General features: G+C 37.7%; 1 protein-coding gene across 1 annotated transcript in view; it reads left to right on the plus strand.

Annotated features, from left to right (window-relative positions):
* The first annotated feature begins 1,195 nt into the window (after window positions 1-1,195).
* LOC148049767 (uncharacterized) overlaps window positions 1,196-16,763 on the plus strand; it is a 34,743-nt gene continuing 19,175 nt past the window's right edge. Inside the window, exons 1-2 of the mRNA XM_087728185.1 lie at window positions 1,196-1,353; window positions 13,252-13,434. Of these exons, the coding sequence (XP_087584311.1) occupies window positions 13,410-13,434 (25 nt within the window). The 5' untranslated portion in view covers window positions 1,196-1,353; window positions 13,252-13,409. The remainder of the gene's footprint in view (window positions 1,354-13,251; window positions 13,435-16,763) is intronic.

The raw sequence follows: 16,763 nt of genomic DNA on the forward strand, positions 1-16,763 counted from the left end.
CTCTACTTGAAAACTCACCAATCCGCAACAATATTTTAAATCAAGCCCAGTAGAACAAAATGGAAGAAGTTATTAGAACAGAGTTAGGAGATGGAAAAGAAATTGAAAATCTCAACAGAAGGTTCATTTTTGCCCTTAATTTATTTTTTGTCTTTTTTGAGAGGGGCTCTAAACTCTAGAAAGAGAAGAGTAACAAAAATGATTAGGGGACTGGAGGCTAAACTCCAGGAACTGGGTATGCCTGGCCTAATGAAGAGAAGGATTAGGGGTGACATGATAACATTCTTCCAATATTTGAAAGGTTGTCAAAAAGAAGAGGCGGGCAACCTATAGTAGTAATAGATGCAAACTTATCAAAGAGAAATAGGAGGAGAAATTTCCTGACAGTGAGAACAATTAACCAGTGGAGCAGGTTGCCTTCAGAAGTTGTGAATGCTCCAACAATTGAGATTTTTAAGAAGAGATTGGATAGCCATTTGGGCCGATGTCTTCTACTTGGGCAGGAGATTGGACTAGAAGATCTCCAAGATCACTTCAATCTCTTGTTATTCTATATCCTGACAGTTTTGTCTTATGCTTTTTGGAATGTGGTCTTTCTTTAGAAAGATTTGCTTATTTTTAACATCCACCTTTGATTTGAGTATTTGAGTATTTGAGTATTTGAAAATTTATTTATAGGCCGCCCTTTTCCCTGGGGGGACTCAGGGCGGCTTACAACTCAAAGGGAGGGGGATACAACAATAACACATAAGGACAGTACATAATTAAAATAGAACACAACATTCATACCATTTGGGTGGGGGGATAATTTGGCTTTTTTTTTATCTTTGGGATTGAAATAAATTCCAGTATGCTTATTTTCCTGCTTTCCTAAGTTTTCTCCCTCCTCATTTTTATTTTAAGGCATTTTGTTGCACTTTTGTTGCTTAGCAGCACCAAGTTCTATTTTTGCACTTTATTTTCTGCATTCCATCATGAATTATTTTCTCTGTCAGGATCTTTTTGATGACCTTTGGATTCATCCCAATTTTCCTCTGAATCCTCAGGATCCTACAGTCTTCTGCTGTGGAAAGTTTTGTTTCCCTTCGTTTAACAGCTGATATACTTTAGTTGGGAAAGTTATAAAGAGTTACTTTTACAGAGCTGGATTTCAGGAAGTCTACGTGAAGTTGAGATCGAATAATTGCTAGCATAATTGCATAGGCTGATTGAATATTATATTAGTACACTGTTTCTAGCCAAAGTGATAATTTTATTTATGTATTTCTTTCAAAGTGGTTTGGCAATCTCATTTTCAGAAGAAACAAAGAGAAGGAAAGACCACAGACTTCTTGATGGTGCCTGATTGATAAGGTAGGCATTGAACTGCAAGCTGAAAAACAGTAAAGTTTCAGAGACATCTGGGACGGGTAAGATCTGAGAGTGATTCAGTGGAATCAAAGGATAAATTCAGAAAATTCAATGCTGGAATTGGGAAAGAAAGAAAATTGGCATACAATTGAATGTGTAGGGAATCTAGGATTGGGGTGGAAGGCAATTGAAATTAGGAATATCAGTGGGAAATATGCTATGATTTGGGGTAGAGAAAGCATGTTTGGAGGTAGGTGAAAAGAAATGTGGTCTGTTCCTAGAAGAAAAGAAAATATAAATTCAAAAGACATAATTGTTGTGTTAGGACCCACTATTGCTTTGAATTCTGGTGCAAATTATTTGTCCTTTATCTTATTGATTGACTCATTTGTGGAATTGGCATTCTATAAGGGACCTCACCCACTGCAGACACTATTATATAAATGAATATCCCATCCCTGTGACATCTGTGTTCTGACAGTTCCCATGACATTTTCTTCTGTTGCCACTGCCTCTGAAAGTCTGGCTCTTTCTATTAATAACATTTACCCACACAAATTCCAAATTGTTCATTAAAGGCTCCATATCAACAAATTGTGAAGTAGGACTCTTTAGGAAGAGTCCTCAGATTTCTGAAATGTTTGTTATTTGGTGGTTTCTGCTTGGGATGACTACAGTTTGATGTTCTGAACGTCAAGCCAACCTAAGAAAGATGTCATGTATCCCCACATTACTGTGAACTAAGTCTACTCACAGCTCACAGACTGCCTGCCATGCCCTGTTTATTCTTTGCAAAATACATGGGCGAATGGCCACAACGTTTCTGATAAAGTCAGTAGGGGTGACTTTCCCAGGAACATGGTAAAGAAGCTGGGTTGCACCAATTACCTGCCAACAGTAGCTTAGACTACCAAAAGAATTGGTTATATGCTAAATGAAATCCAATTATTTATTTAAAGAATGCAGTTTTAGTTACAAATCACAATGTCCAAATGTTTGCTAGGCAATTTAAGACAGATGCAGGGATTCCTATTAAACCTCTTTTTAATTGCCATCTCTTGCTTATCAGCCATTATGAAAAGAAAGAGAAATGAGGAAAAAGTGGTGCATTTTGTGTTGAGAGCCCAACCTGTATTCTGATTGTTCCAATTATCCAGTGGTGGACCTGCTTTAAATCATCCATTACAGAAATATCATTCAAAAGGCAGAGTAAGTTCATTTCGGTAAATAGAACGTTTTATGAGATACCTATTGAAGCTCATATTTGGGACTGGCCCATGACCTTTTATAATAGTGCCTCTTATCCCAAATCAAGATATACAATATCCAAAACTGGTCAAGTTATTTTACTCACTTTTTTTAAAAAAAAAACTTGTTCTTTCTCAGAATAAAAAATACAATGAAAGTACATTAAAAAGTCACCACTTGCTGTGCTTAATGGCAGATTCAGATGGTTTTGGCCACCATGCCATGCTGCCTAATGTGAGGGGAAGCTCTAAAAAGGGCTCCAGGGCACAATCCTGCTTTGCTGCTTCTCCAGCGTGCTCTTGCTGTTGGTTTGCAAGGCAGTGTAAGAAGGAACAGCTGTCTGTCTTACTCTAACATAAAGCTTGTTTTGGGCATCCCAAAAGAAGCAGTAGTAATAACGAGGAAGAAGAAATAAAGTGACAGCAGGGAGTCTGGGAGTCTCTTAAAAGCATGTCCTATCCTAATTACCTTAGGAAATCCCTACCATTCTGGGCCCTTATTATTTTTTTCCCCAGGTTTACATTTTATGAATAATAATGCAATTGGGTAATTTCAGTCTTTTTTAATTTATTTATTTTTTATTTATTTTATTTCATCAAGCATGAATTAGATAATAGATATAAGTATAAACATGGTTGTGTATTTATACATAATCATGTTTATACTTATATCTGTAATCTAATTCATGCTTGACGAAATAAAATTTAAAAATTTTAAAAAAATTAGGACAGGGACAGTAGGCACACTGCTGCACTTATGCACGCCCCTTAAAGGTCTCTTAGGAATAGGTGAGGTCAACAGTAGACAGTCTAAGGTTAAAGTGGTGGTGGTTTGGGGATGTAACAACAGAGTCAGATAGTGCATTCCAGGCATTGACCACTTTGTTGCAGAAGTCATATTTTCTGCAATCAAGTTTGGAACGGTTTACCTTGAGTTTGTATCTATTGTGTGCTTGTATGTAGTTGTGGTTGAAGCTGAAGGGTTCATTGACAGGTAGGACATTGTAGCAGATAATTTTATGTACTATGCTTAGATCAGATTGAAGATGGCAAGTTCTAAGTTGTCTAAGCCCAAAATTTCAAGTCTGGTGGCATAAGGAATTCTGTTGTGAGCAGAGGAGTGAAGTACTCTTCTCGTGAAATATCTCTGGACTCGTTTGATTGAATTTATGTCTGATATGCAGTGCGGGTTCCAGACAGATGAGCTGTATTCAAGAATTAGTCAAGTGTAGGCTTCCTGGGAGGAGCCTACTGGTGGGGGCAGCAAAAAATCAGCTGCCTCCGAATTCCTGGCTACGTACCTGTTTAGAGGATCTTCCATCTGACGTCTTATCAGGTTTTCTTATCCTTCAGGCAAGAAGGAAAGAAGAAACTGTTTTGCTGGCAAATGCTCTTCGATTTTTGCAGCTTTTGTGCTTGCAGGAAAGGGGGGCTAGCCCAAGGCAGAACGGCTGTCCGTGCTGGGAACTTCAAACTGCCTTGTGCAGGACAAAGTAGGTCTCTCCCACTCTGCTCTAAGCTTTGTTTGATTTATTCTTATCACGAGCTGGATCCGTTTACTGTGGACAATAATTGCTTATCAACATTTTAGCTTCTTTTCTTTTTCTCCTCCGAAAAATTATTTACTCAGAGGCTTCTAAAATAGCGCCGAGCAGGCTGGCCTCTCCAGTAATAACGAACACTTTTTGCTAACTCTCACAAAAATTCAAAACAAAAGAGATTGCTTATCATTTGTTTTGGTTTCACAATAGAAGAATTTTACTCCTTCATTAACCTTGCTTATTTGGAAGTTAAATGGTGATGAATCTGCTGAATGGTCTTGTTACAATGTTTACTCACTGAAAGTTTTGCCAAGCCTTAAACTTCAAAATAAAAGCCTCTTTACTTAAAGCTGCATATTTAGGCGATAGAGTTTTATTAACTGCAGGCAGATAAATTTTGAAATGGCCTCAAAACCAAATATTAACTTGAAGTCGTCACCCTCTACTTCCAGGGGCACATCCTCAGTGCCTGGCACAAAGCTGCAGCCTACACCCCCTGCTGGGGATGTGTTAACGAAAGAATTTTTCCTGAGTAATCTAAGCGAGGCCCTCAATGCACAGACAATTAAAATGGAAGATAAGTTTAGAGATAATAGAGAGGTGGTAAAGCAGGAGAGAAAAGAGGAAATGAAAGAAATGAAAGAAGAAATTAAAAGTGAAATAAATGGACTTAAACAGGAGCTGTATGAGAAATTTGATGCTAAGATTGATAAAATTAGAGACGACATGCTGAGTCTTGTAACTGTATTAACAGAACATATTTCTGGAGTGGAAGATACTCTAGAGGTTCTTAATGATGCCAATGCTAACTTGACATTGAAAACAGAGGTGGTGGAACAAAAAGTGGAAAATGCTGAAAAAGAAATTATTATGATACAGTACCGACAAATGGAGTTCGCATTAAGAGTAAGGGGGCTGCGTGAGGAGAAACAGGAGAACCTGAAACAGATCCTATCGGAAGCTTTTGACCGCCTGATGGGAAGACCAGGGACCAATCAAGACTGGCGAATTGACAAAGCTTACCGCGTTAACTCCTGGCTGGCAAAGCAGAAGCAGCTTCCTCGAGACATCGTTATATATTTTACTACAAGAGAGTTTAGAAATATGGTACTGCAAGCATCTTATAATACTAAGCTTCAAATTGGCGGTCAAGACCTGGCTGTTTTGAAAGAGATACCACCTCCAATGTTAAGAGCCAGGAGAGACTACGCTTTTTTGGTCGAAGAACTCAGAAATCGTCAGATACAGTATAGATGGGATGCACCATTTGGCATCATATTTACATTTGATAAGCAAAGATACCGCCTCAACTCTGTATGGAAAGCCCGAGATTTTTATTATAATATATTGAAGGCCGGACACCCTGCACCATCTGGACCTAGAGAAAGACCACAAGAAGGACAGGATAGACAGCAAACTACACAACCACCAGACAAGATGGAGCATCTCTCTTCTCTAGAAGTGCAAGGTGCTATGGAACCAAGACCTAGCCGCATGACTACTAGACGTATGGAGAAACAAGCTAAAAAGCAACAGCATCAACAATCATCGGCCATCGATCAAGGATCTACAACAACACATCTGGAAGCAATGGGAGGAGCTAGACCTAAGGTTAAACAGGCCGTGCAGGAAGCTCTAAAAATGCTTCAACCAACCAAAGATGACAACTAAGATTTTAACATGGAATGTCAACGGACTGAACTCTCCACAGAAGAGGAAGAAAATATTTCATTATCTCAAACAGTTTAAGAACGATGTAATTTGTTTGCAAGAAACTCATATCAAATCAACTGATCAAAAATATTTGATCAACTCAAAACTTGGTCAACATTTTGTAGCTTCTGCTATGGAAAAGAAGAATGGTATAGTTGTATACTTAAGAAAAGACATGAAAGCTGAATTAATAGAAGCAGATCCCTTCGGAAGATATATTGCTTTAGACTTAATCTTAGAAGGGAAAAAGACATTACTTTTGGGAATTTATGCTCCCAATCAACAGCAAGATAGATTCTATAGAAATCTTCATGCTAAATTAGTACAATGGGACTATAGTTCCTGTATACTATTGGGTGACTGGAATGGAGTGATAGACACTAAGAAAGATAAGAAGATTTCCCGCCTAAATACCAAGATGCGAGCAAAGTTACCCAAATCTTTCTTTGACATTATGGATGATTTTGAATTGAGAGATATTTGGCGAGAAAGAAATGCAGAGGAATGTGACTTCACTTTCTTCTCGGACAGGCATCAATCCCTCTCAAGGATTGATTTTATTCTAACCACTAATGATTTGCTTTCTAGGGTCAAGAAAACAAAGATTGCAGCTAGGATCCTTTCGGACCATAACCCAGTTTGGATGGAGTTGGGAAGGGTAGCGCAGGCAAGAAGGTCTTGGAGATTGAATGAAAACTTATTTAGATATGAAAAGTATATTAATGATTGTAAAAAATTACTATCTGAATATTTTGTTTTGAATATGAATAAGGGTACATCTATGGAATTTGTATGGGACGCAAGCAAAGCGTATATGAGAGGAGTTTTGATGAATATAAATAAAACACATAGAAATAAGCAAGGGTTAAAACGTACAGAACTGGAAGAGGAAATTAAGAGAAAAGAGCTGGAGTTAACAATGAACCCAGACGATACAAAGGTTAAGGAAGCTATTAACATATTAAAATCTCAATTTGACATGTTGATCTCTGACCAGGTGGCTACTAATCTATTATATGCAAAACACAATACTTTTTGTAATGCAAACAAACCTGGCAGATGGTTAGCTTATCAGATTAGGAAAAAAAGGAAAACTCGAAATATATCTAAACTGATTTATAGAGGGAAGGAGGTGTTTCAACAGGAAGAGATTCAAAAGGCTTTCTGGGAATTTTTTACAGAACTGTATAAAGGGGATAAAATTAATGGTTTAGACATAGACAAATATTTAGACAAAGAGAAAATACCTTCAGTTAGAGAAGAACACAGGCAAAAATTGAATCAACCAATAACCTCGGGGGAAATCCTGCAGGTAATTAAGCAATTAAAGTCAGGGAAAGCACCAGGTACAGATGGCTTGACAGCGGTTTACTATAAAAACTTACAGTTAGAAATGGTAGAACCTCTTAGAGAATTATTTAATATGATTCAAACGGAAGGTAAAGTCCCTCCATCTTGGAAGACAGCGTTTATATCTTTGATACCCAAAGAAGATCAGGATACTACTCAACCCAAAAATTATAGACCTATTTCATTATTGAATGTAGATTATAAAATTTTTACTAAAATATTAGCAAATAGGTTAATGTTGGTCACTCAACAATTGATACATACGGATCAAACAGGTTTTATACAAGGCAGACAGATGAAAAGTAATGTTAGATTAATTATTAATGCATTAGAATATTTGGGAAAGAACAACCAGATCCCTGCTGCGTTTATATTTTTGGATGCTGAGAAGGCCTTTGATCGAGTTAACTGGCAATTTCTGTTGATGATACTGCAAAAAATGCAGATAGGAGATAATTTTTTACAGTCAATTAAAGCAATATACCAACAGCAAACAGCACAAATCATAGTCAATGGAAGTCTAACAGACTCTTTTCAAATTGGAAAAGGTACAAGACAGGGCTGTCCTTTGTCCCCATTATTGTTTATTATAACTTTGGAAGTATTGTTGAATAAAATACGGGGCTTGGATGGTTTAAAAGGGATCAAGATTAGGCAGCAAGAATATAGAGTCCGCGCTTTTGCGGATGATTTGGTTATAATATTGGAACAACCGCAGGAATCCAGTATGGTTTTAATGAATATGATTAATCAATATGGTCAAGTGTCGGGCTTTAAAATAAACTTAGGAAAAACCAAAATATTAGCTATAAATATGAATATTAAACAAAAGGAAGAATTAGGAGTGATGCTAGGATGTGAGGTAGTTAAAAAAGTCAAATATCTTGGAGTTAACATTTTAACTTCAAATGGGAAATTATATAAGCATAATTATGAACCACTTTGGCATAGCATACAGACAGAGATGAAAAAATGGGAGAAATTGCACCTATCTTTGCTGGGTAGGATAGCGGCAGTGAAAATGAACATTCTACCAAAATTTTTATTTCTCTTCCAAATGTTACCTATACTAAAAAAAGATGCGAACCTTTTAGAATGGCAGAAGGGTATTAACAAATTTGTGTGGGCAGGAAAGAAGCCGAGGGTAAAGATGAAAATAATGCAAGATGCACGTGAGAGAGGAGGATTGAAACTACCTAATTTAAAACTATATTATGATGCAGTGGCATTATCTGTAATTAGTGATTGGATTCACTTAACCAATGATAGAATATTGAACATTGAGGGACACGATCTGCTATTTGGTTGGCATGCTTACCTGTTATTCAACAAAAAATTGGATAAGAACTTTAAAAGTCATATTTTAAGAAATGCTTTATTGCGGGTCTGGAAGAAATACCAATATAAATTAAATGACAAGATACCCATGTGGGCAATTCCTAGACACGCAATTGAAAATATGAATACAGCACAAAAACAGGACAGAATTACTTACAGACAGCTTCTTACCTCGGAAAGGGGGGTATTACAATTAAAATCTTTAGAGGTATTAAAAGAGGAGAAGGTAGTTCAAACATGGTTCCAGTATGGGCAATTACAGGCTAGGTGGAAAATAGATCAAAAAATTGGTTTTATTCAAGTTGAGGATAATCTGTTTAAACAAATAAGAGATCAAAGCTTAATGCATATAAAGAGGATATATAATGTATTAATACAGATGGATTCGGAAACAGAATTAGTTAAAGATTGTATGATAAAATGGGCTCAAAATATTGAGGAACCAATAATGTTGGATACATGGGAAAGAATCTGGGTAAGAAATGTGAAATTTACACAAGCTCAAAATCTGAGAGAAAATTTTTACAAGATGTTCTATAGATGGCATTTAGATCCTAAAAAGTTGGCTTCTATGTATCCGAATGTACAGCCTAAATGTTGGAGGTGTGGTTCTCTTGATGCTACATATTATCATATATGGTGGACCTGCCAAAAAGTTAAGGCATTTTGGATAAAAATATGGTGGGTCATGCAAAATGTTTTTAAAAGAAGGATAAAGTTTAGTCCTCAGTTATTTTTACTAGGTATATGTACTGACTTTACAGTGGTAGAGACCAATTTGACTTTGCACCTGATAACTGCAGCAAGACTGTTGGTGGCGCAATATTGGAAGAAGGAAGACTTGCCTACAATCCTTTGCTGCTTCTCCAGCGTGCTCTTGCTGTTGGTTTGCAAGGCAGTGTAAGAAGGAACAGCTGTCTGTCTTACTCTAACATAAAGCTTGTTTTGGGCATCCCAAAAGAAGCAGTAGTAATAACGAGGAAGAAGAAATAAAGTGACAGCAGGGAGTCTGGGAGTCTCTTAAAAGCATGTCCTATCCTAATTACCTTAGGAAATCCCTACCATTCTGGGCCCTTATTATTTTTTTCCCCAGGTTTACATTTTATGAATAATAATGCAATTGGGTAATTTCAGTCTTTTTTAATTTATTTATTTTTTATTTATTTTATTTCATCAAGCATGAATTAGATAATAGATATAAGTATAAACATGGTTGTGTATTTATACATAATCATGTTTATACTTATATCTGTAATCTAATTCATGCTTGACGAAATAAAATTAAAAATTTTTAAAAAAATTAGGACAGGGACAGTAGGCACACTGCTGCACTTATGCACGCCCCTTAAAGGTCTCTTAGGAATAGGTGAGGTCAACAGTAGACAGTCTAAGGTTAAAGTGGTGGTGGTTTGGGGATGTAACAACAGAGTCAGATAGTGCATTCCAGGCATTGACCACTTTGTTGCAGAAGTCATATTTTCTGCAATCAAGTTTGGAACGGTTTACCTTGAGTTTGTATCTATTGTGTGCTTGTATGTAGTTGTGGTTGAAGCTGAAGGGTTCATTGACAGGTAGGACATTGTAGCAGATAATTTTATGTACTATGCTTAGATCAGATTGAAGATGGCAAGTTCTAAGTTGTCTAAGCCCAAAATTTCAAGTCTGGTGGCATAAGGAATTCTGTTGTGAGCAGAGGAGTGAAGTACTCTTCTCGTGAAATATCTCTGGACTCGTTTGATTGAATTTATGTCTGATATGCAGTGCGGGTTCCAGACAGATGAGCTGTATTCAAGAATTAGTCAAGTGTCAGCACCTCTTCTTTGAGTAATTAGGAAAGAAGACCACGAGACTCCATAGGTAGAAATCAAGTGTACTTTTACTAATTATAAATGATTAGAGGCGTAGCAAAGCGAAGACTGATTATTTAGGCGCGAAAGCGATTGATATATAAAATAATCCATTCCCCACCCCTTGGCATCCCAGTTGCAGTCCAATCATAATTCTCCTAAGTGTCAGGTGTGAGATAACTTTGAAAGGCATCACCAAGATGGAATGTCGGTGCCGTTAGCCTTGGCGGGAACCTCCTCCACATGCGTAGTCCGACAGGCAGCAGAACTCCAGAATCTTCCTCCAGCACAATTAGCAACCCCTCCCAAATACCATGCCCTCCCTCCCCATTTCAATGGCAGCCGAAGCGGCAGCAAAGCAGAGGCTGACATCAAGCAAAAGTTTTGTATGCCCTAGTTTGCAGTTCAATATTACTGGAAAAGAAGAATTTAAGTCTTGACTTGAATGTTCTCATAGTGCATGAGGTTTGTGATCCTTTGAGAGCTCAAGTATTGTACAACAATAAAGATTAGAGATTTATAATGAAACAGTGACAATCTGTAATAGTATTTGTAAATGAATACATGCTTAGCTAGTACCTCTGAGTCTAAAAATTTGGAAAGCAAGAAGTTTGGAGAAACAGCTAGAGGTTTGTTGGATCTATTTCAAGAATAGCAAAAGAAACAAGAGGGGTAATTCAGAGAGATTTTGCTCAGCCATTTTTGTATATAAATGAAAGCTTTTGTAGGTCAAAATAAGGGAACATTTATGGCCCAAGCTATAGTGCTTTTTTAAAAATTTGGCACTGGTGTTTTTCTCATTTGATCCTCAGATAAATGACAGGAACATTAAACATCCTACCCCAGTATAAACACATGGGAACACTCTGTATTTAGCTCATATCCAGATGGAGTCTTTGGCAAGCTATATCATGCATGGAGATTCCAGCAAAGAAATGACTTGATTGTTCCATACACAACTGTACTTTTACCTGTTATTGTATGCTTTCCTGTGCATTTTTATAGATATACTCTAACAATATTAGAAGCAGGAAGCTCCTTTCAAGGTGATGTCTGGGATTCTCCATTAAAAGCTAATGACTTCGTTCCTAAAATAAACAGTGTATTGAGAGCAGTTTTCTTGATTTTCAGTGTAGAAGTTATCCTAAAGACAGACATCAAGTGCTGTCTGATATAATAAGCAAGTGAACAGGACTTCTAAATCTGAGCCACCCACGAGACACCCCAGAAGACATCAAATGGGTCATGTAGATCCCACTCTGACGATGGCAATATTGTTTTCCCATCATTTTTTCTCCTACCTTCCAGACACAAAGACAACCAATGGGTTCCTCTGAATTGAAGTACTCTGAGCTGTGTACAGTTCTAGGTTCAGAGACGTTTCCCTGATTTCAACCTGGCTCCTGGTTCTTTCTTTTCTTATTTGTGCCTGCCTCACCTGCTGTCATTCTACCAGGCCTCCAACCATTTTCTATTTTCTTTTGCTTTTTACTTTCATTTCAACCCTTTGAATTATTTTTTCCTCTCCACTCCACCAACCCAGGATTTACCCTGAACCTAATTTCACTCTCCTATAGGTCTTCTACGGTGGTTTTGGATGTGACTAGGGCCCACAGATGGGACACAGTGGCTCAATGGCTAATACGCTACGCTTATCTATCAGAAAGGTCAGCAGTTTGGTGGTTCATATCCCTAGCACCACGTAAGGGAATGAGCTCCCATTACCTGTCCCAGCTTCTGCCAACCTAGCCGTTCAAAAGCATGTAAAAATGCAAGTAGAAAATTAGGGATCACCTTTGGTGGGAAGGTAACAGCGTTCCATGCGCCTTTGGCGTTTAGTCATGCTGGCCACATGACCATGGAAACGTCTTTGGACAATGCTGGCTTTTCGGCTTTGAAATGGAGATGAGCACCGCCCCCTAGAGTTGGGAACCTCTAGCACATGTGTGCAAGGGGAACCTTTACCTTTAGGGCCCACAGATTAACTTTCTATATACATAGTTGTTTCTTGTCAGCTCCACCAGTTAGAAAAAGGCATGTGCTCAGAGTTGCTGTCCTTTTCCTTTTTATTTCATTTTTAATGCCGTCTTTCACAGACTGACTAGTACAGGCAACACTCATGGAGTAGTGAGCCGGTTCATAAAACAGTGACCATCCTCCACATCAGCACCTTTTCTTCTGCCTAAATACAAATGTTCTCCATCTTTCTTAATGCAGAGATTTCAGTCTTGACTTTCCTGCCAGATGCATCTGGCATTTCTGCTTCTGCCTCTCATTACACATTAACCAATGGATATTGTTAATGGCAAGCTGCAAAGCAGGAGATCAAATTGTTGGTAGGGACCATTACTAACTACAAATGTGCAGGCCCCTCGGGTATCTTAAATCCTCTTCTGCTACTTTCTTTGCAGACATAAAACAAACTGCGATGTTTTTTTGTTTGTTTTGTTTTCCGAATCTATTTTTGGGGCTTTCACATTACAGACTTGATCAAATAAAAGCCTTGGATTATGCATCTTTTTTTGGCTTCTGCTGATTCTCTGGTAATAAAACTACTCAGCTGTAAGAGGGGGCGGGAGTTGCCAGGAAAACCGCACAGCTAAACATTCAATCCTTTGCAGAATTTGCTCCCATCAATAAATGTTTTAACTGCTTTCGGATTCCATTATGGGCCACATAGAACTTTATCTCACATCAGTTAAAGAAGCAGCCCAAAACATCAGTTCTTCTTAGCCTTTGTTGAAGCTTTGCTTTTCACTCTTGAAACAATTCAAGTCCCTTTCATTTAATTTCAATATAAACGTTAAGTGTTCCTGCCTTAGTCCTACTGCAGCTGAACTGCTCATCTCTGGATCTTATTTCCAGGTCTCAGGAGGATTGGGTTTGATAACCTCATCTGATTACAACATCTTTGACAGCTTTAAAGGAATTTGCAGACAGAGAAGGAGAACAGCTGCTACTTTTTTGAAGGGTTTGCTAAGCATGTCTCCCAACTTTGATGCCCAGGCTTGAGACTTCAGAGTATGTTTTTAACACATCATGGAACAGGTATGTGACTGATCCAATGTTGAGTTCTGATCTGAAACAGTATTTTTCTTTGCAAATTTGTCTTTCTGACCTGGTAAAGTACTTATTGTCATACTTAGAGTTTTAAGAGTGGGGAGAGAAGCAGATATGAAAAGAGGAATCGGCTACACTACAATTGGTAAAACACGGACAGACTAAATGGTAAAAACCACACATAATAAAACAAACTAAAAAAAACACAATCCAAAGGAGTAACATGTAACAAAGGAGTAAAAAAAAATCCAATAAGTTTATACCATTCCCATATCCAGTGCCTGGGGAATGTTATGAATCTTCTTTCGATAAAGAGTTGTGTATTCACAATATTTAAAACCTGATAGGTCCTTAGCAGCAGAGGTCAAAGCCAGTGCATATTAATGCATGTATGTTCAATGAATACTCTAATATGTAAGAGAACAGAAATATTAAAATTGTATTGGGAGGGAAGTAGCAATTATGATCAATGAATATACAGAGAACCCAAAGGAGACTTTTCAGTAAACTTTAAAGGCTTGTAATAGCAGTTGAGAAGACATTAAATGTTTTCTAATACTGAAGATCATCTAAAGGATATGGTGTAGGCAAGAAGGTTTTGTCGAACATTTGAGAAATCACAGTCCAAGTAATAGGTTAAAAATCTGCTGATCATTTTCATGTTGGAGATCACAGGCATATTTTGATAATGCTCTTAGCAAGCATGGGATTAGAGTACAAGACCTACAGAGCCCCTTCAGTGCTTTTCTAAGAGTACTTTGGTTGCCTTTCTGGTACATCTAAAGCATAGCATCAGTTATGAAGATTGAAGATTCTCACAATGAGCCATTTCTCATGGACAGGAGTGTTTCCTACATAATGTCACAATTTTTCAGGGCCTTCACCGGCTGCTGAGATTGGGAGACCTTTGGCAAGATGCCTCAGTGGTGGGTTTGAATGTTATTCCAGGAGTTGCATTTCAAAAAGCAATGAGACTAGAACAAATACTAAGTTGCTTTGCATTTATAATTAAGTCATATTAAGAATATGAATATATTGCCATGTATTTAATATATTTCTCTTCCTGACATGTGCAAATAATACTTAATAATAATAATATTTAGACAATGTTTTTGCTTGCAGACAATTCTGGTCCTTGGACCTTAGACTGGGCATTTCTGTGATAGATAAAGATAATTTAATATAAGACAATGCTATGTATATTGAGCCTTACCACATTTCCTTAATAATAGGACATGTTTTCTGATAAGCTGGCAGATGAAGAAAATGTCTATATCATATCTATAGATGTTCATCTGTGTGAATCTATCAGTATGGAGCTGTTTCTTCAAACAGCCAAAACTTGTGCATATCCTACAAAGTGTATTGCTATGAGACATCCTGATTGTCCAAGTTGCACCTGCCAAAGGGGCTCTGCTCCATTTTTAAGCTGGTGGAGGTGGATCAGATTTACTTAATGGAATATTATAGCAGGAATGTTGAACAGGGGATCAGTTGGCACCTAGGAAGCCAAAAGAACTCTGGAAGAATCCTTCCTTATTTATTCATTATTTGTTTCTTCAGTGAGCCTTGATATGCAAGCTTCCAGTTACATCGGCATACTTTGCTGCCTGCTCTTACATGGTTTTGTTTTCAGATTGTACAAGATAAGGTTACTTCATTATTAATATATACATAAGTGCATGAACGTATACATATGTATGCATGCATTCATGCCTGTGCTTGCACCTACACGTGTATAAATGTTGTATTGGGGCAGACATACACAGCCCCTGGAAGGGCTAATAGTTAAGGTAAACTACGCCCATTATTCCTGGGAACAAGTATTTCTGTGACCTTATTTGCAATAAAGCCAGATTCAATGATATGAGAAAATTGCTAGGTTTTGGACTAATTGAACCACACTGTATGAACCCATATAAAGACATCGTTTACAAAATACTTTGTTTGTCTTGAGTATTTATTCCTGCAGAAGGAATTGGGGGGAACATAAGAGTTCATATTATTTCGGCTGCTCTCCCATGAGCACAAAAATGAGTTGGGGGAGTATCACAAAAGGTTTATTGTTAGACTTTTTACCGCTGGGAAGTATAAAAAGGGAATGGTACACTCCTTCGCCTTTTTGCAGAGTTATAATTCTTGGTGGTCTGCTATAATACTGCTACTCTATTCCTACACTGTAAATGATTGCAGAAATTTTTGTGAAAGCAGAGTGTCTGTGTTATTATATTTTAACAGCAGTTGCAACAGAGAAATCTTTCTGTTATAAGAGGGAGTGAGTTGGCTGCCTCAGGCAATGGATTCTTATTTTTTTCACACCAGACATTATTAACTGTGCAATTCCATACAGAATGAGGTGATGGCCCTCAACTCTGATGACTTGGAAGGAGGGGATGAGGCCAATTAAAAGAGAATAAAGCTACTGATGGCTACTAGTCATGTGGCTATATGTTACCTCAAGTAGGATTGGCAATATGTCACTCTGTTGGTTACTGAGGAGCCCAAGGAGGTGGATGTTATTACTCATGTCCTGCTTATAGGATTCCCAGAGTGGGTTAGGTTTTATAGTGAATTAGGAACAGCTTGCAAATTAAATTAGTTGTGGTACAGGTCAGTATTAAGACTGTGCAGCATTTCAGATTCAGAGAGGAAAAAAATCTTCAAGAGTGTACAAGGGTGAATGTAGCAACTGTTCACTATTTCTTAATCCAAAGGCATATTTTCCCAAGATTGTGCTGCAGCTGTGAAGGGCAGCTAGGCAGTCCAAGTAAAAGATACTGCTTTAAGAATTACCAACAGGTGCCACATGAAGCCCTACATGGACTCCAGTACATTCTTTCCTTCAGATCCAAAGTCCTAGACCTACTCAACATTGGTCTTGGGGAAATGAGATTAGTGGATTTGATTCATGGATGCAGATCAAGCTGTTGATTTATACTTTATGATAATAAGAGATTATGCTCTGTAGAGTCTGCCCCATCTCAATACATCCTCTAGTGGGATGTATTGAGCTTGCTGTTTGCATTCTTTTGTTTATGTATTTTCATCAAAGAATAGAATTTTTGCACAATTTCCTTCAATTCAGTTTATAGCAAAATCTTATTCATGTGTTACATTAATGAGTTAGGGCACTAAAATGTCAAGGAATTGGGTGCTGCAAATTGGGACTATCTCTCTTTGTACACCAGACTTGCCTCTTTAAATCCCTTGCTATGTTAACCAATGAGGTCTCCAGAGAAATTTTACTCATGTTTTCTTGAAGCTAAGTCAAACTCTACTTTGGCAAGGATTTTGCATTACCAAGGGCCTAATCCTAC

The sequence above is a fragment of the Thamnophis sirtalis genome, unplaced genomic scaffold (assembly GCF_051295495.1).
Source record: "Thamnophis sirtalis isolate CommonGarterSnake01/CBP01778 unplaced genomic scaffold, rThaSir2_p1.2 scaffold_1, whole genome shotgun sequence".
Classification (NCBI taxonomy): Eukaryota; Metazoa; Chordata; class Lepidosauria; order Squamata; family Natricidae; genus Thamnophis; species Thamnophis sirtalis.